Here is a 21,221-nt window from a genome sequence, read left to right on the forward strand (position 1 = left end):
CCCCTCTCAAGCAGCCCAGGTTGTAACAGTCCCTTATACCTACAAAGAAAAGAAGTATGTTCTCTTGAGAAATTAAACCAGAGAGCTTCTGAACCTATAGTTCCCAGCAGTCAGGGAATTTGGAGGAATGTATGATTAGTTATCACAACACACACCCAGATTGCTCGGTGAACTTTGCAGTTATGTTTATCCTCTGTAGGCAAGAGACTGTAAGATTCTCGCTGAAGAAGCTGCACCAAAATGTCAGTTGGCCCCCCGATTGCTCTGTAGTGAAACTGGCCAGATGACAAAGCAAGTTATGTACACAAAATTTCCATCAGTGTTTTGGTGGTGATTCTTCTTAAATGTGAACTCATAGCCAAGGGTCACCAGACATTTGGAGAAATTCTCCAACGTAAAATAGAAGAGCCCAAAACTTTCTGACAAAGAGAAAAACAGAACCCTGAAAAAGGAGGAATCATGAAAAATCAGGAGAGAACTTCAGACAAACCACCGTGAACATCTTTGAAGAGGTTAAACAAAGATAAGGCATCCAGGAAATAAAGAATAGGATGTTGTAGAATAGGAACCATCAGAAAATACAAAAAAGGATCTTTGGAAATTAAAAGTGTAATAGCTAAAGTTAAAAAATTTGAAGATGCATAGATGAATGGGTCATACTCATGTTTGAAGAAGCTTACAGTTTGCTAGCCAGCATCAGGCAGGTTTTTGGGGTCTTTTTGGTTTGGGTTTTTTTTTTTTTTTTTTTAGATTTTATTTATTTATTTGGCAGAGCAAGAGAGCACAAGCAGGGGGAGCAGTAGAGGAAGAGGGAGAAGCAGGCTCCCTGCTCGGCAGGGAGTCAGATGCTGAGCTCCATCCCAGGACCCTGGGATCATGACCTGAGCCGAAGGCAAACTCTTAACCTGCTGACCCACCCAGGCGCCCCAGTATTAGGAAGGCTTAATTAACAGTTGTTCAGAGTATATCATATGCCTTGGAGTCAGACCTTAAATGGAATTCTGGTCTGCTACTAACTTGCCATGTGGCGGTGGGAAGTTGGCCGTTAACTTGTCTTAGCTGCCATGTGTGGAATGGAGAGTATAAGAAGACCTACCTCAGAGAATTGTTGGGGGGATGAAATAGCAAAGCACTGTGCTGAGCACAGACGCTGTTCTATAAATATTAGCTCCTGCTATTATTATTATTATTATTAAACCTCTGGCTCCTGCTAGAAAAGCTGTAAGTCACAATATTGTCCTATGTTTCAGAGAGGTTCTTGCTCATGGTAAAAGAGTTGCAGAAATAGATATGCCTGTGACATGTATGTGCTTTGTTGTTATCTTAACTGATTTGTTAACCTCAGCAAAGTTAACTGAGGTTAGTTAAAACCAGTGTATCTCTCACTTTTTATTTGAGGCTGTATTTCTGTCGCTTCAGTTAATACCACTTTGAGGTAATCCACTGAAAAGTTAAGTTTAAAGTGTGAGTTATCACGCATAGCTTCAACTTCATTTAGAAAAAGGTAAGATGTATTTAGATGAGGTTAAATGTCATGTTCCTACTGAAGTGCATTCCATTTCAGATTTTGTCCAGGTTGCCAGAAACTTGTTTTGCTTGCAGTTGGATGAAGTGAATGTCAGTGCACGTGAAATTTCCAGCATATTAGATTCACAGGTAGGGTATGCCTTATGAAAGTGTCTTGATTGTGCCTGGATCCTAAGTCTTGACTGCTATATGTCATATATGTAGCCTTTTTTTCTCATTTTTCACTTTTAAAAAATTATGCAAATAACAGATACTTCTTCATATAACAAACACATATTAATTTAAAATCAAAAGTAAAATTTCATCTTGGTCTCTTCTGTCCCTCCTCTTTCAGTATTTCCTCATGTTAGTCCTCCCTAAATTTATCACAGAAAGTACCCTAAAGTGTATACCCTCTGAAATTTTTACAGTCTGAACCATCCTTATACATCAGCCTCCAGATTAACATGAAGGAAGGCGTGCCTGCGTGGCCTCAGTCCCTTAAGCATTCGACTCCTAGTTTTGACTCAGGTCGTGATCTTAAGTATTCTTTTGCCTCCTCTTTTGCCTTTTCTGTGCTTTAAGTAAAATATAATTGTGAAGGTGTTGACTTCACACATCCTTTGTTCTACAGAACTTTGGCATTTAGGGGTGCCTGGGTGGCTCAGTCAATTAAGCGTCTGACTCTTGATTTTGGCTCGGGTCATGCTCTCAGGATCCTGGGATTGAGCCCCCCTTTAGACTCTGTACTCAATGAGGAATCTGCTTGAAGATTCTCTCTCTCCCTCTGCCTCGCCCCTCCCCCATCCATTCTCTCCCCCACTCTCTGTCTCTCAAAATAAATAAATCCTAAAAAAAGAACTTTGACATTTATGACATTTATATTTATATATGAGATTTTTCAGGCCTTTTCATTATGGAGTTTCTGTGTTATTGTATCATTCAGGAAGGTCTTCCCAATTTATGTATTTAGTTCACTCAAAATCTGTTCTTGTCTGTGCATGAGTTAGGGCTCCAGAGACATAACCACTAGCCCTTGTTCCACCATCATTTACTTAGTAACTGTCCTTCTTCATTTTTGCCACTTATTTGAAATATAGACTTTATCCTATACTAAATCTCTATTACACAGATCTGTTCTAGACTCACTGCTCTGTTCCATTGATGATTTCTCTCTGCCAGTACATTACTATTTTAATTATTCTAGGCATTTATTTCTAGGTTTGTTGCTATGTGGTAGGCTAAGTCCTTGATTTTTTTCTTTTTAACTTCTTGGCTTTGATCTTCTAGTTGGTCTTTAGAATCATTTTTGCTGTGGTAATAAAAATTTAATCGGGACTTTTTAAAATTGGAATTGCATTGTATTTAGAGAGTAGTTCGGGAGAGATTAACATGGTTTATTTTCCCCATTCATTTAGGTGTTTGTTGATATTTTGGAAAGAGAAAATTGTATCTTGCTTCATATTGTCTTAAATATTTCTTGTTAGTCTGAATAGGTATGTTATAGTTTTATTGCTATTGGAAATGGGATTTTTTTAGCAATTATATATTCTCTCTTTCTTTCTTTCTTTCTTTTTTTTTTTTTTTTTTTTTAGATTTTATTTATTTATTTGTCAGAGAGAGAGAGGGAAAGAGCACACAAGCAGGCAGAGAGGCAGGCAAAGGCAGACGGAGAAGCCGGCTTCCCGCTGAGCCGGGAGCCCAATGTGGGGCTTGGTCCCAGGACCCTGGGGTCATGACCTGAGCCGAAGGCAGAGGGACAGAGGCTTAACCCACTGAGCCACTCAGGCTCCTCTTCTAGGTAGTCATTTTAAGTTAATTACATTTTTGTCTCTCCCACAAAATTTTACCTTTTTTCAGATTTACTGTTGTAATAGGAGCTACAAAAGTGACCAAAAAACTTTTTCATGATATTTGAGCCATTTTATATTTTTAATTTTTTAAAAGAAGCTAGCATTACCTTATTTAATAAATAAGGTTTATAATATATCTACTTAAAAATTACTTAAACATTTTTAAATTTGTAAATAAATTTATGCCATTTCTGTTTTTCTGCAAGAGCTTACATAATAGAAACTTTATCTCTTCCTTTAAGGTTTGAAAGTGTTTCATATGCCAGATGGTCTAGGCCTAGGTCTTTTTGGAAGAGGAGATAGTTCCTATTTTTTAAATGTCTTCTAGGATTATTTTATTCAAGTTTTTGTCCTTTTCCTGAATAATTCTGTTAATGGAGATTTTCCTAGAAAATGTTCCCTTTCATCAAGATACTAAAATTTGTTTAAAAAAATAACACAGGGGTTGCCTGGGTTGGAGCCTCTGCCTTCAGCTCAGGTTGTGATCCCAGGGTCCTGGGATCGATCCCCGCATCAGGCTCTCTGCTCTGCGAGGAGCCTGCTTCCTCCTCTCTCTCTCTCTGCCTGCCTCTCTGCCTACTTGTGATTTCTGTATTTCAAATAAATAAGTAAAATCTTTTTAAAAAAAAATAAAGAAATAAGAAGATAAAAAAATAACGGAATTTTTTTAGGTTTGATTATTTTTGTGAAACTCCTTTTTATCTCATAGACGGTACTACACAATTTTTACAAAGTTATCACAGCCACAGATTTCTATAGATCATATTTGAATTATCATTCAGTATGTAATATTTCTATTGTCATTGCTTCTTTGACTCTTATTTTGAACTGTTTTAGACATTTTCTAGTAATATAGTTCCCTTCCGGTTGCTGATTTCTAGTGTCCTTCACTGAAGTCAGAAGCACATTCTCCATGGTATTAATCCTTTGACCATATATTCAGCATATAGTCAATTTTATAGACTATTTCCCATCTTTTGAAAAGCAGTCTGTTCTGCCCTAAAGTGAGTATAGTGTTAGTGTTCCCTGTATATAAATTAGGTCAAGGTTGTTAATCATGTCATTCAAATTTTCTGTTCCCCTTTTTGTTTTCTCCCAAATTTTATATTTCCTTTTTCATTTCTTATCTTCTTTTATTATCAGTTATTGAGCAAGAGGCATTTCATTTTAAAGTTTCCCTTAGTTCTGCTAATTTTTTACTTTCCATATCCTAGGCTGTATTATAGGTATATTATGATTTTAGAATTGTTATATCCTGACAGGACATTGAATCTCTTCATCTCTAGGATGTTTCCTGCCTTAAAATCAACTCAATCTAATCATAAAGTGATACCACTTCTCTTTTTGTTGGTGTTTTGGTTTCCCATGACTATAAATATTTCTCTTTAAAAAAAAAAAACTGTTATATAACCCTCTAAATGTATCTAATGGAATCTAACTACTATAGTTTTTGGTACTCATAATCATTTTATTTAAAAGAAAATTCATTCATGAATTCTTCTGAGAAATTTATCATCTTTCCTTTTTTCTTGCTTTTATTTTTATTCTATGTTACCCCTAGAATATTATCTTGATATAATTTCAGGAATATAGTATACTGAAGTTATAAATAAATATAAATAAATATTTAAAAATGTGGTATACTTAAAAATCAGTCATTGAAAAAAATCAGTCATTGATCATATTCTGTTGTAAAAATTTAGATAATTAAAATGTATTTGTTTTAATTTACTGTATTCATAAGCTCTGACATTAAAATTTTCTTCTGAATTGAGTAGTAATTCTGCCTTATTGGTACACAATCAAAAATACAAATATATAAATTTTCATCAATTATTTTCATAAAGGTAACTTTTAAAATATAATCATATTTCAGGGGATGAATTATTGCAGTCCAGCTCTGCCATTTACAAGATTTCCATATTTCCATGGGCATTTTTAGATTCTTTTGTACTGACATACTATATGGTTACTAACATAACATAATAAAAAATAATAAAAAGATACATATTGATATCTAATAATGCATTCTTCCACTTTGTTCTTCCTTTTAAATATTGCTTTGGCTAATCTTTTTTCTTGTCCAAATAAATTCTAGCAAAAACCTTACTATACTAAATTTCTACATTATTTTGGAAAGAAACAACATTTTTATAAATCTAAGTCTTCCTACCTGCAAGCATGTTTTGACTTCTTAATTTTATCTTCTTGAATAGCAAATAATACATCTGATATATTTTTCCCAATATGAGCTTTATTAATCTTTTGTTATGTTTCTAGTTACCTTTCACTTTCTTGCCTTTATAATAAATGGTGTCTTTTTTTTGTTTTTAAGACTTCATTTTTTAGAGCATTTTTAGGTTCACAGCAAAACTGAGGGAAAGGTAGGGAGATTTCCTACCTGCCCTCGGCCCCAACACAGGTATAGCCCCCTTCATTATCAACACCCTGCACCAGATTGTGGTACAATGTTACAGTTGATGAACCTGCATTGACATATCATTATCACCTGGAGTTCATAGTTTAGATTATGGTTCACTCTGGGTGCTGTACATTCTATGTGAGTTTGAACAAATATAAAATGACATGTATCCATCATTATGATATCATACGTAGTATTTTTTTTTAAGATTTTATTTATTTATTTGACAGAGATCACAAATAGGCAGAGAGGCAGGCAGAGAGAGAGGGAAGCAGGCTCCCTGCTGAGCAGAAATCCCGAAGTGGGGCTCGATCCCAGGACCCTGAGACCATGACCTGAGCCAAAGGCAGAGGCTTAATCCACTGAGCCACCCAGGCGCCCCCATAGGTAGTATTTTTACCACTCTGATTTTTACTCCTGTGCGCTGCCTGTTCATCTCTCCACACCTGCACCCCTCACCCCGGCAATCACTGATCCTCTTACTGTCTTCATAGTTTGCCCTTTCTATAATGTCATACAGTATGTAGCCTTTTCAGATTGGCTTTCCACTTAGTAAAATGCATTTAAGGTTCCTTTGTATCTTTTCATGTCTTTTCTTTGCTGATTAATATTTCATTATCTGAATGTACCGCAGTTTATCCATTTACCTATTGAAGGACGTTTGTTTGCCTTCAAGTTTTGGCAAATTGTAAATAAAGCTACTATAAACATCCATTTGCAGGTTTTGTGTGAACGTACGTTTTCAACTCCTTTGGGTAGATATCAAGGAGCCCAATTGCTTCTTCATATAGTAAGAAGACGTTTAGTTTTATAAGAAACCATCAAACCTTCTTCCAAAATGGCTATCCCATTTTGCCATCACAGGAGCAATAAATCAGAGTTCATATCATTGAGAATGAGAATTCTCGTGATCTAGGGATTTGGAAACCTTTGGGAGATCACCCAGTCTTCTAGAATTGAGGCACTGATTTATCAGAACTGATTTAGTAGCATTTAAGGTAGGAAAACTGACCCTGTAAGAGCACTGTTTCTCTTCTGCTCTTTAAGGTGTTCTATATTTTCCTAGCTGATGTTGACAGCAGAGGATTGTTTTCTTACTGCCAAACAGTTCTCAAAGCTACTGTCCCCACTTTTTTTTTTTTTTTAAAGATTTTATTTATTTATTTGACAGAGAGAAATCACAAGTAGATGGAGAGGCAGGCAGAGAGAGAGAGAGGGAAGCAGGCTCTCTGCTCAGCAGAGAGCCCGATGTGGGACTCGATCCCAGGACTCTGAGATCATGACCTGAGCCGAAGGCAGCGGCTTAACCCACTGAGCCACCCAGGCGCCCCCTGTCCCCACTTTTGATAAGGAAAGGCAACAGTGGAGGTTGGGTGGCTTACTAACATAAGAGAAACGGGGAATTTAGAGGACTTTGGGTGAGTGTGCAAAGGTTGCTCAGCAGCTGCAAAAAATACTGGTGCTCTGAATTAGTAACTTACTTCCTTTCGAGCCAGTGATTTTAGGGCAGATAAAAGTGTATTAAGTCTGTGATACTTTGATGACAAAAGCCAAGTGGCAGTGGTAATTGTGCAAGGTCTTCTGCATGCCAATAATTTCCTGTCTGTGGCTTCAGATCAAAATGTTGCGCAATTGTCATTGTATCAGTTTATAAGGTTTCCTTTGTTGTGTTCTGCTTGTCAACATGTAGAAGATATCCCCATAAAATGTTACCCTTCTTTTTCCACTTGAATCCATAATAAGAATACCTTTTACTTTACCACACTTATATATATAACTGAAGCAAAAGTCTCAATGTAATACTTCCATTTTCCACATCATTGCATTGTTATTTAATATTCAGTTCTATTTCATTAAATATTTGGACCTAAAACTCACTAATGGGCCATCTACCACAGTTTGAAAAATACTATAAAAATCACTGCTTGTCAAGTAGCTCATCAGAAACAAATGAAAAATATCTTAATATTGTATTAGTATTCCTAAACTTTCTGTTGTTGTTGTTGAAAAAAATCACCATAGTGCCCCATCTGAAGTATCAATTGATCTGTGGTTGAGGACGCTGACAGTCTGTGAAAGTAGGGAAATTCCACTATGGTTACCCTTCAACCATCTTGTCAGAAACAACAGAGTCAAATCTTTGTAATCCATCTGTTAGGGATGGCTGTTTTTTACTTGTGTTTTCTTTTTCTGGCTTGTCTTCTCTTTAATTTATTTTTTTAAAAATATTTTTGCTGAAGCATAGTGGACACCCTGTGAAGTGTAAAAATCTCAAGTGTATGACGTGATGAATTTCTATTAGTATCTTGTGTATAATCCCCACTCCAAAGACTCCATTGTATCACCTTTGTCCCAGTTAGCCACCACTCCCATCTTCACAATGGAACCGCTCTTCCGACTTATATGAGTGTAGATTACTTTTGCCTGTTCTTGAACGTCTTAATAAATAGAATCACCCAGTAGATACTCTTTCGTGATGAGCTTCTTTTGTTCATCATTTCACCTGACTCGTAAGATTTCCTGAGATGCCATGTTTCAAGAAGGAAGAATTGCTGGGTCAGTCTAAGTCAGTCCTACTTTTGTTTAGCTGACAAAAAAACCCCAAAAACAAAAAGCTCATTTTGGAATAATACAGCATTTAATTCTAAAAATGTAATTATCCTACTGTGATTATAATCATCATTGCTATATTAAAAATTCACACCATGCTATACCTGTGGCTGGGGCAAGGTTACCTACAGAAAAGCAAGGTTGGAGCCTAGATTTAGAAGAATTCTAAACCTAGCAACCACAGACTTGAGTCTATCATAATAATATGGTGAGTTTACCATCCTAATTAAATATCATACAGGGATTATCTTAAAATCACAGAGAGAACACTGTAAATTCCCTAAAGTAGACTTTTCACAGTTTGGTTTCTTGCTAAATCAGTTTGGTGGATCGCAACCCCCATTTTAACAAGTGAGAGAATAAAGTGGAAAATATAGTGAATTGTGTGTGCATGAGTAATGTTTCACTTATACCGGGGTCATGATAGAAAAGGCATCTCTCACTATATGTAGCAGTATGTACTCCTCTGTAAAACATTAGATATATACATTGAACAACCCCAGCGTGTGGCATTGTGTTAGCTGCTCCAGTATATTATTAAAACAAAACTCAAGCCTGTCCCTCAAGGAACTTAAGGGTATTACGTATAGAAAGGCATATACACAAATAATTATAGTTTAAAAAACTGTAGCATTGCAAGATAAGGCTGTAGTACTAACAGAGGTCAAAATATTTAGAGAAGATTCCTAACAGACTTGGCATTTGAATGAGTTTTAAATGATATACAGGATTTTATCTGCTTAAGAAGTGGATGGAACGTGCTAAGAGAATTAGCATGAATAAAAATGTATATATATAATGTGATGGTAAGTAGAGAGTATCTAGTTTGTTTTTTTTTAAAGTGAGTACATGCAGATCAGTGAAGGGAGTTAGGCCTAAAAGGGCAAATATTACACATAGAAGGTTAAACTGTACTAGTAACCAATGAAGAGCCATTAGGGAGAATTTTATGACATGATCAAAGTAATTAGAAATGATAATCTTGTAATAGTGTTGGTTATCTTGGAAGGGAATGAAACTGGTGGTAGGTAGCCTGGATAGTGGGCAAAGGGTCTTCCCACTTGTTTCCAAATACAGAATATTAAGAACTAAACTATGGTGAAGTTGAGGATAATGGGAAGGAATAGAGAGACAGGTATATAATATTATATATAATATATATAATAGGTATAATAATATATATAACATTTTATATATAATGTATATAATTATATATATAATTATATGTAATATAATAATAAGTGTATTACCATTGAGACTTGCATTTGGGTGTAAGAACCAAGGGAGAATGAGTTAAAGATAACTGAGAGTTTTGATTCGGATGATTAATAATGGGTTGGCTATCAGTAGAAGTAGGGAAGTAAGTGGAGACGATGGTAGTTGGATTTTAAAGAGTAAATTCAATATGCTGACAGGTGTAAATAATCAAAAAGCCATTGGAAGTAAGGAATTGGACACAAAGGGGGTTTGGGAATGATTTGGAGAGTGATGGTTGAAGTGAGGCAGTGAATGTGAGCACTCAGGGAGAGCTTATAGAGAAAAAGGGAGAAAGGAACAAACTTTGGAGGACCTCCCCTCTCCCATTTAAGGAGTGGAAATAAAATTAAGTCATTAGAAACAGCCTAAATATTCTGAAGGTTAGGGGAGATGGTGGGATATCAAAAACCTAGGGAAGAGAAAATTTCAAAGACAGATGGCTTAAGCAATGTTCCATGAAACAGAGAAGAAAAGTTGATGGAGGGGTACATTTATTTTGTCAAATGTTAGGTTAACTACTGACATTGAACATAATTATTTTCAAAATGTGGGGACAGGAGGAAAGATTTATTAAGCAAATTATAAGAAGTTAAAGGAGGGAGCAAGAGAAAGGAAGGAGAAAATAAGGGAATATACAGAAACTTTAAGGAAAGGAGGAAATTGAATGGGTTTCTAATAGAAGGCTTTCATCTAGGAGGGAAAAATTGACCTTAAACAGACTTTATTGTTCTGTTGAAGATGAGTTGAGTTTCAGAATGAGAACAGTAAAATAGTAGCTATCCAGAGTAGAGTAGAAATGATTTACAGTGTTATTTACGGGGTGTTTCAGAGGTTGGAGGACCTGAGGGTCACAAATGATACTGGGAGAACCAGACAGGAAAGGAATGGAGAAAGGTAAGGGAACAGTCCAAGAACTGGAAGGAGGTTAGAAAACAATTATCTGTCTGAATCCTTTGAGATTAAATAGCAAAAATTCATTTCATCTGCTGCTTGCTTATTTGAAGCATATTCAAACTCTTATTAACATATGACTGAGCACAGAGAGGCTTTTCACAGAATTCACAGGTACCATCTATGACCGGTTCTCTGGCTATAAGTTTTCACTGCTTAGCCCAAAATAGCAATAGAATTATAACACATATTGTTTTGTTTGTTTTTAAGTTATAGTTTGTTCTGTGATTGTTGAAGCCTAGTGTTTTGCCTCCTAAAATGGTACTATGCGCCATTTTCTGTATGATTTGCCACCATGTTTTAAGCTCGAAAGTTTTTAATCGCATCCCTAAAATCCCTGTCTATAATTTCACTTAGTAAAAAAAAAAAAATTATTTATATATATATATATATATATATATATATATATATATATATAAAATTAGCTCTGTTATCTAGATTCTTATTTAAACTTTTGAGTTATTTCACATTTAGGTAGCATGCAAGATAACAATAGGCTTATCTGAATATTGAGTAGCAGTGTTTCCCAGAACACTTTGTATTTGCAGACATTAGTCAAGTGAGGTGCCACAAAATAAATAAAGGTGGGACACCTGGGTGGCTTAGTGATTAAGCCTTTGTCTTTGGCTCAGGTCATGGTCTCAGGGTCCTGGGAGCCTGCTTCCCCCTCTCTCTCTGCCTGCCTCTATGCCTACTTGTAATCTCTGTCTGTCAAATAAATAAACAAAAATCTTTAAATAAATAAAGGTGTAGTGGTCAAGGGTATGGCCAAATAACTTGAGGAAAAGCAACAAGTTATTAAATTTTATTTCCTTTGGGGATATTAAAAATGCTCGTTAGCAAATTATTATGGATCTTGGAAGCCTTGCAGGAAAGAAGTTCATTTTTTTTCTAAATCCTAACATTTCTCAAATTTACCTGACCACAGGGTCCGCTGCCATCGTCCCCATCACTCAGTTTGGCTTTTGTGCAAACCTAGTTAATATCCTTTAGAACATACTTCGGGAAATATTGTCACATTTGAAAATGTCTTAAAAACTAATCCTAAACAGTATAAGAATGAATTCTAGGAGTGGGTGTTGAGTACTCAAGAAAGGGTAGAGTAACAGAGACAGATGAAGATGATGTGAAGACGTAAATTGTGAAACAAATAGATACTCAAAGGTAACTGTCAGGACCAAAGCAAACAGTAGTGTGCAGGAAAAATATTTCTCCCCCCAAAATTGAGGAATGGCTCTTACTTCAGTTATGCTAGGATTTAGAAATCAAACCTACATTTATTGTATCTATTCCGTCATGATTTCTCTTGGGCAGTTAGTAAAAATCTGACTAACATCAGACTTCTGTGGGAATCTTGGGGTGGCCATTTATTAGCTGTGAAACCTTACATAAGTTGCTAACCTGAGCCTGTTTCCTCCTCTGCTAAATGGAGACAAGGTTATAGGAAGGATATAGTATTGAATGTATGTGGCCCTTAACAGTGTGTCTGTACATAGTAAGTTTGTAATAAATGTGATACCATTAATTTGTTTTTAAGATTTTATTTGTATATCAGAGAGAGTGAGAGTACGTACAAGTAGGGGTGGAGAGAGAGAGTGGGAAGGGCGGAGAAGGAGGGAGGAGTAGGTTTTCTGCTGAGCAGGGAGCCCGTCGTGATCCAGGGTCATGATCTGAACCGAAGGCAGAAGCTTAACCACCAGGCACCCCTATCATTAATTATTTTTATTATCTTTTGTCACTCTGCATTCATCTCTCCTGTCTGAAAGGCTCTGCCTTAAGCCCATACTTGTAAAGCAATCATTTTCTCCACATAATCCTTTAAATTATATTTTCTGTACATTTTTTTTTGTTCTGTTATAATTTATACATATAAGATGGCTATAATTGGACTTGGATTTTTATCTCTGATTAGATTGTCATTGGTTTTTTTTACCTTATAATTGACTGTCAGATCATGCTAGCAGTAAGAGAAGAGGAATTGCCATCTCTGCTATTTTGTGGTGGTGGTTGTTCACTTGGGCCTGAATTATTAATATTACCTTCAGTCTACAGTTTCTGTGCTTGAATCTTTGTAAGCTGCTCGGCTGTTAACTTTGCATTTCATATAGTTAAAACAAGGTGTGGAATTAATCAGTGACCTTTACTGGGTTCACACAAATTCTCTTGGCTGATAATGTCCAGTGTTTTGCTAGCCTCAGATGCCATGTACATGGGGTGGATATTTTGGGGAGTAGTTTATGTTGATAACTCACAAAGTCTTTTTTTATTATTTTTAAAAAATTTTTAATTAATTATTTTTATTAACATATAGTATATTATTTGCCTCAGGGGTACAGGTCTGTGAATCGTCAGGCTTACACTTCATAGCACTCACCATAGCACATACCCCCCCAATGTCCATAACCCAACCATACTCTACACCCCCTCTCCCCCCAGCAACCCTCAGTTTGTTTTGTGAGATTAAGAGTCTCTTGTGGTTTGTTTCTCTCTCGATCTCCTGAAGTCTTTTTGACATCATAAACACAAGCGTAGAATTTGGACCTTTAAAGGAAATTATATTGTTAAAATTGATGACATAAAGGTGACAACACAGTATGTATACCTTATAATCATCTAGATTCTGTTATAAATAACAGCAGTGCAAACTCAAGCTTAAATCAAGTTACCCCAGATTGCTTTAACATTCTCTTTCATCTAATCAGATGACTCCAAAGTAACAAAATAAATTTGGTTATTAAAATGCAAAAGCTTAACACTCGTCAAAAAGGGTTTTTATGCTAGTTCTCATAATTAGCATCTAATGCATAACTTTTTTCTTATGTTTTAATATTGACAGCTTCTTCCCTGTGATTCCTTAGAGGCAGATGAAATAGAAAGGCTTAAGCGTGAAAGAAATGATGCCTTAGAGGAAGTGAATATGCTCAAGGTAATCTCCAATTTCGCCTCCTTATGTTTTGTTGAGAAAAAAGAAACGGAAAAATATTATTATAAATTATCAAATATTATTTATGTTCATATTAATACCAAATATTTTATAATTCATTTATTCAGCAGGCCTTTAAAGGGTCCTTTTTTTGTTTGTTTGTTTCTTTACTTACTTTTATTTCCCAATACCCATGTAAGACTCAGTGTAGACAGTGGGTTTTGCTTATACCTGAGGATCTGGCTACTTCACACACCTTTTTGCTCTCATGTGGGTGGCAAAGATGAGAAACCAACAAAGATTAGATGAGTCAACCAAGCAAACCATGACAATTTTGAATCCTTAAATGTTCACTGGAAAATACATTTTTCATGTTTGTCGGCATGTTTCAGAGGCCTCTTGTTTTGGTAATAATATTTGGAATTAAGGTAATATGATTAAGAGAAAAAGATACTCAGCATCCCCAAATATACTTTAAGATTTTGGTTCTTTTTTTATATATTTTCATTCTGTTTTTAATAGGATATTAAATTTAAATTATACTGCAATTTTCACAGAAATCCATTGTACTTTTCAAGTCTTCAAGAAAAGCTATATAAACTACTTGATTTGCCCTTAATTCACTATAGGAATACTTTTTTCCATTATTTTAAATTATTTTCTGAAATAAGTAAAATTCTCTGTTTATTTACTTAATTTTTATTAAAGCAAAATCTTTACACCTCCCCAAAAAAGGAAGAAATTTCCTTCCTGCCTTAGTTTTAAAATTCCAACCCCTAGAGGAAGCCATTGTTAAACACACCTTGTTTATAGCCTTTCGGAGACTTTTTTCTCTCTACAGCCAATTATATTTCTAAAAATAAATGTATATATGCATTTTAGCTTTTATGTAAATCTCTTTACATTGAACACTTTTTTACAACTTGCTTCCTATTTCTTTTTTCTCTTTGTTGGCCTTATATCTTGGGCTATTTTTCGAGTTAATATGTGCAGATCTGCCAAAATCCTTTTCTTTTTTTTTTTTTAAGGATTTTATATATTTATTTGTCAGAGGGAGAGAGAGAGAGACGAGCCAGCAGAGTGAGCAGCAGGCAGAGGGAGAAAAGCCCGATTTAGGGCTCAGGCCCAGGACCCTGGGATCACGACCTGAGCCAAAGGCAGATGGTTACCTGACTGAGCCACCCAGGTGTCCCCTGCCAAAGTCTTCTTAATGGTTCTCCTATCATCAGTGTTTCCGTCCTAGGTTATCTAGCCAACTCCTTTTTTTTCTTTTAAGATTTTATTTATTTATTAAAGAGAGAGTGAGAGAGCACGCACTCATGCATGGGAGGGGCATGGAGGGGGCACAGTAGAGGGAACGAATCCTCAAGCAGACTCCCCGCTGAGCAGCAAAATGGATGTAGGGCTTGATCCCAGGACCCTGGGATCATGACCTGGGCTGAACCACCCAGGCACCCCTAGCCAGTTCCTTAATGATGAATATTTAGGCTACTTCCAGTTTTCCTCTACTAAAAATAAGTTCATTATAGATAGCTTTGTAAATGTATCTTGGGGCAATTTGTACAATTGTAAATGTACAAACTGAATACATTTCTGAACGTAGAATTGTTTTATCAAAGGATATGGACACATAAAATTTTATACACATTACTAAGTTACCCTTCAAAAGGCTTTACCAATTCATGTTCCTTCCAAGTGTGTATGAACATTCCATTACTAAAGGAATATTTTATAGGCTTTTTTTTACAACTTTGAAACCACTTCTACATTTTTGGTTATAATACTTAAGAATAAAAATGAAAAAACATAAATTTAGTTTTAAGAATAAATTGACAATAATTTCCTCATATTCTCTTTGAAAGCATCGCCAATGATGGCTGTCTTGGTAAAACAGCATTTTATATAGTCCGTCTCTGCATAAGCCATTAAATTTTATGGTTCATCAGAACTTTCAGAGGTGCCTGGGTGGCTCAGTCGGTTAAGCACTGGACTTTTGATTTTGGTGTGGAGCCTTCTTAAGATTCTCTGTCTCTCCCTCTCAAAAGAAAAAAAAGAAAAACCTTTGGAGGCTCTCAGATCTTTTCATTTACTTAATGTATATCATTGTTAATGATACATTGTAATTTTATTTAAATATCAGTATTATTAGAATTTTAACTTAAAATTGCATTTATGTAACATTTAAACAGGGCTCCCTTAAAGAGCTCTTAAATAAATCAGGGTTCACACTTAAAGTCTATGTCACGTAACTAAACATGTTCTAATGTGACAGGACCTGAAATCCCAGATACAGCATATTCTGTATTTTATAATTTCCTTTACCCACAAACCTGTCTGTTGGCTGAGAACCAATTGGTTTGCCATGTAAAAGAGTGTACACAGCCATAAATACTTCTTCAAGGTAACATGTGTACCTTCAGTATTTCTACTTGTCTTACACACACACAGATAACAGAGGTTGTTCCGTGAAGTTCATAGAGGGCGTAGGTGTTCTCTCATCACTTGCAACATCTCTATTCTTCATGCCTGATTTGAGGCTCAAATAAAAATGAAACCAATATCATTTGATGCCAGTGGCTAATTTTTATTGGACGAGAGTGATTTTTTTAAAAGTGCTGTGGGCTTTATTTAACTTAAAGCCTTTCTGCAAAGTTCAAGATTGCTACTGCTTTGCAAAGCTGAATGAAAATAGATGTATTTTCCATTTACAGATGCAAAAAAACTAGGACACAGAGTGAAGGTGACTTGCTAGAGCATAAAAGCATGAGAGCCAGCAGTTTCTTGGCTCCTGGTCTGTGGCAGATTCATTAGATTGCTATATTAAATTCATCTTCATATACCTTCATTTCATATCTTAGATAAGAATGAGCTGAAATATACCAGGAAACAGAATGCTTCTTATAAACATTGCAGTATTGCCATGAATATTTACCACTCAATTTAATCTTCAAGCAATTCTTCTGCTCAAGTTTATAGTAAAATTGTCCTTATATTACTCTTAGTATTTTTGATTAGATCAATAAAATGTGGATTTATTTATGATATATTTTTTAAAAGCTGAATATTTTAGGGTATGTGCTTACATTTTAATTTCAAAGATAACATTTAATTTACATGTGTGAAATTATTTATTCTATGACAGGAATTATTATTTTATATTTTGGTTACATTAGTCATATCTTCATTTGTATGGATAATCTTCCAAGCACAAGGTAAATTAGAAAAACAGTAGCCAGTCCAATTTCATATGTCCTCTTTAGTGTGCTAAGAGACCTTTACTTCTAAGTTGTGATAATCATCCTCTTCAGTTTGGAAGCTCTTTGGTGATGATTGCTTTTGCCCAAAATTTAGTTAGTATTTACACATTTTCATCCTGACTGAATTATTTTGGAGCTCAGATTTTGAGATTATACAAAATGACTAATCAAAGTAACAGAAAATGCATTTACATCACAATCATACTGTAGATAATTATTTTTAAATGGTATGTGGAAAGCCAGAAAAGTGACTAAGAACTACATTTTCAGATTGTAACAATTGGATGTTTATAGAATTTATAAATTTTGAAATAAGGCTCATTGATACTTCATAATTTGTTATTAATTCACTGGTTTTTAAATATAGGAAAAGTTATTTGAATCAGAAAGGCAAAAGAAACAATTGGCAGAAGAACTCCAGAATGTGAAACAAGTAAGTGCATGTTTTGTGTGTGGGGGGGTGGGGGTGGGTGTGTGCGCGTGCGCACGTGTGTGGACACATTCTTTTGTTAATGTGGGTAAACAGCAATGATGCTGTATATGTCCCGGACCTTACAGATGTGAATACTACAGTATAAAATAGCGTAAGTCTTAAAAGCAATCACTTTCAGAGCTATCTGTGCTGAAGTCTTGCTACTATTGCTCAAAGAAATTGCTTTCAAAAGCAGATACCCATGGTTATCAGAAGCAAATGATCAATCTCACTGCTTTTCTATTTTTTTTTCTCTTTTTCTTTTCCTTTCTCTTTTCTTCTGTTACTCATACCTGACTATATTACAGAAAAAATAAAACAAGAAAAGAAAACCTCCAAGGCAGACCATTTGTTACTGTTACTTTTTAATACTAAAAAGTAATTTATTTTTACATCATTCTTCACAGGATTTTTGGTCACTTGCAATAAAATAAATACAATGGCATTATAAAACAGATATACAAATAAATAAAATATTGATAAGGGTAGAAAGATAAAAAGAACATAGCTAGAGAGCAGTGGCAGTCACCTGATTTTGAATTGCCCAAACATTATCTCCCCAGAAAACATAAAGTCAACATGGCAAGTAAAATCATATAAGACTCATACCTTCAATATGACTGTGATGTAAAATGCCACATCCTTCAAAGTACATATAAATAGAGTAAAAAATTTTCAACAAAGTCCTGCAGCCTTCCTGCTAATGGAAGTTGGGATACAAAGAACAGAGGTGGTAAACTTTCAGTGACTCTGTTCAAAGATCAGGAAAAAACAAAGCGACTAGATGAAGTACAAACACAATCACCTCCAAAAAGAATATGCAACAATGAATGCCAGAGTCTAAGCACAGATCAGTATTGAGTGGTTCTCAGGACTTGAGAAAGTGTACAACCAGAAGTGGCAGCCTTGGAAAATAATTGCTTCTGGGAATAACCAAATGAACAGAAACAGGGTAGCATCCTTTGGAGATGAAGCAATAAGGAAATAAGAGGGGAAAATTAAAGATCTTGCAAAAATGAAAGAGAAACAAGACATACCATTCCTTTCCATCTGCCCTCACCATGACCTTCAACAACATGATCCATGAAGACACTGCACAGAAGAGCATGCTGTTGAACTAAGAACTTTTTCTCTGCAAGGGAAAAAATATGGAATAAGAAAAAATAAATAAATAAATCTGTCCCCCTTATTATAAAACAACTGAATAATCAGGCAATATGAATTAAAGCTTTCCTTCTAACAAAAACTCTCCAAAACAATTCAACCACAAAGCTAAAGAAAACTAACACAACACTCCAAATTCAATTAAATATCCTCAAACAAAGCATTTGGCACTAAAGAAAAACACCTCAAACAGAAATTTTTTAAAAACTAAGAATAGAAATATTTTTAAAATGCAAGAAGAAATAAAATGAAAGTTGGTAAAACTTAGGGAAGAAATAGAAGAAAAAGATAAAAGCATATCAGAAATGAAAACTAAGTTTGTAAGTTGTTCAAGAAATTATACAAATGAAAAGCATCAAAAACAACAACAACAACAAAACACCATAAGCAGGAAAATGATATTGAAATAAGGAAATAAAAGAGTTTCCTGAGGAAATAAAACAACTGAGTAAGACTAATATTTAGAACTATAATCCATGAAAACATTCCAGAAATAAAAGAAGACTTAAACCTATTAGTGAGTACTAGGTAATCTGACCTAAAAAGATAAACTCTAAGACATATTCAGTAAACTTACTAGGCTTCAGAGTTAGAACAGAAAATGAACAGTGTCTCCAAGTGAAAAAAATCAGACAACTTACAAAGGCTATAGAATTTAACAGCATCAGCCTTCTCAACACAGCAAAGTAAGGCCATAGGAGAGTAATATTTTCAAGAAACTAAAGGAAAGAAAATGTAAACCAAACTGTATACAGCCAACCTGACTTTCACATATCAAGACCCTAGAAAAACCATTTGGAATGTGCCAGTATTCAGGGAATACTTTCCTGAAGAATTTAGGAGACGATGTTTCATCCAGTCAAAAAATTACTCTAATAACTTTGTCCAGAATTCCCCAGAGAGTGAGCATCTCACAGATGTTATTTTATAGCAAAGACCAAAATAAGAGTGAGTTTGCAGGTAAAAGAATAACATGTTAACAGTATATGTCAGACAAAAAAAAATCAAAAGATGCAATTTATTTTTTAAAAAATCAGAGGAACAAGGGGGGAGAAAAAAGAGGGAAATAAAATATAACTGCTTTGCTGTATAAGTAAAGGTATCATTTAAAACTGATTTCAAATAGTAAAAAATTAGGTAAAAATAGAGGAGATTTCTGGCACTATAAAAAAGTAGTAATGCAAAGGTAACCTATAGAATGAAAAGACAAATCTTCCTAAATACCAGAAGAATTTTTTTTAAGATTTTATTTATTTATTTGACAGAGATCACAAATAGGCAGAGAGGCAGACAGAGAGAGAGGGGGAAGCAGGCTCCCTGCTGAGCAGAGAACCCGATGTGGGGCTCTATCCCAGGACCCTGAGACCATAACCTGAGCCGAAGGCAGAGGCTTAACCCACTGAGCCACCCAGGTGCCCCACCAAAAGGAATTTTTTAAAAAGCAAAAGGAGGGCGCCTGGGTGGCTCAGTGGGTTGAGCCGCTGCCTTCGGCTCAGGTCATGATCTCAGGGTCCTGGGATCGAGTCCCGCATCGGGCTCTCTGCTCAGCAGGGAGCCTGCTTCCTCCTCTCTCTCTCTCTGCCTGCCTCTCTGCCTGCTTGTGATCTCTCTCTGTCAAATAAATAAATAAAAAATCTAAAAAAAAAAAAAAATAAAAATAAAAAATAAAAAAAAAAAAAAAATAAATAAAAAGCAAAAGGAACACACAAAATAAACCCATATAAATGTAATATATCCACACAGTAATTTCAACAAAATATGATCAAATTGAGACCACACAGTATAGTTATCTCAGTTAACATGAATGGGATCAACTCGTCTATTAAAAGGTTGTTGTAGGAAAATACAGTTTACCAAAACTGACCTCAGTAGAGATGGAAAGTTTAACAGATCAATTTCCATAAAAGAAATAAAGTTATCAAGAAACTACCTTCTAGAAAAAGATCAGGTCAGAAGTTTTACAGAGAAATTTAACCAAACCTTTGACAATCCCAAAACCATATAAATATCCTCTGAAGGGATTTAAAAAAAAAAAAAAAAAAGAAAGAAAATTTCCTTTTTTTTTTTTTGAAGCTAGTGTAACATTGATTTCTAAACCTATAAAACCACACAAAAAAGGAAAATACAATTAGACTAGAACAACAACTAGGGGCATATGAATTAGGAAAAAATAAATAAAACCATCTGCTTGCAGATGACATAATAATAATCCAGAAACCCATAGACAATCAGTGATAAAACTAACTCAGTGAGAAATTCACAAGCTAGCAAGATATAAAATTAATATACAAAACTCAGTTGCATCCATGTACATAAATAATAACCTGTTAGAAGTATTAACAGTTGAGAAGCCAAAAATGATGTAGAAAAATTGGCAAAAGACATGAACAGACACCCAAAAAACATTATAAAAATGTCCCTTAATTATATGAAAAGATAATCTTTCTCATAATAAGAGAAATACCAGTTAAAATCTACACTGTGATAGAACTTCCATCTTCTGGTAATGACAGAGGGAAACACTGGTGGAAGACATCTTCTAACAGAAAACAATTTTTAAAAAGCTGGGCGTTATACAGTAGGCAACTGCCAGAGAATTGGAGAATGAACATAATCAGACAGACTGCTCCTCCTGGCTGTAAACCTGAGCTAACAGAGTCTGACACTGGTGGAAATGGACCCACACTTCAAGCCACTTGGTATTCTGTTTTTTTTTTTTTTAAGATTTTATTTATTTATTTGACAGAGAGAAATCACAAGTAGTCAGAGAGGCAGGCAGAGAGAGAGAGAGGGAAGCAGGCTCCCT

General features: G+C 35.1%; 1 protein-coding gene across 5 annotated transcripts in view; it reads left to right on the forward strand.

The window, feature by feature from the left end:
- Window positions 1–21,221, forward strand: part of STXBP4 (syntaxin binding protein 4) — a 167,007-nt gene that overhangs the window by 45,475 nt on the left and 100,311 nt on the right. For 4 of the 5 annotated variants that reach the window (XM_059149747.1, XM_059149750.1, XM_059149749.1 and 1 more), the window contains 3 exons: window positions 1,565–1,656; window positions 13,436–13,525; window positions 17,147–17,212. In XM_059149747.1, the coding sequence (XP_059005730.1) occupies window positions 1,565–1,656; window positions 13,436–13,525; window positions 17,147–17,212 (248 nt within the window). Of the gene's footprint in view, window positions 1–1,564; window positions 1,657–13,435; window positions 13,526–17,146; window positions 17,213–17,559; window positions 19,860–21,221 lie in introns of those variants that run through there. The other variant, XM_059149751.1, reaches the window with a different exon arrangement.

This window comes from Mustela lutreola, chromosome 15, assembly GCF_030435805.1.
Source record: "Mustela lutreola isolate mMusLut2 chromosome 15, mMusLut2.pri, whole genome shotgun sequence".
NCBI lineage: Eukaryota > Metazoa > Chordata > Mammalia > Carnivora > Mustelidae > Mustela > Mustela lutreola.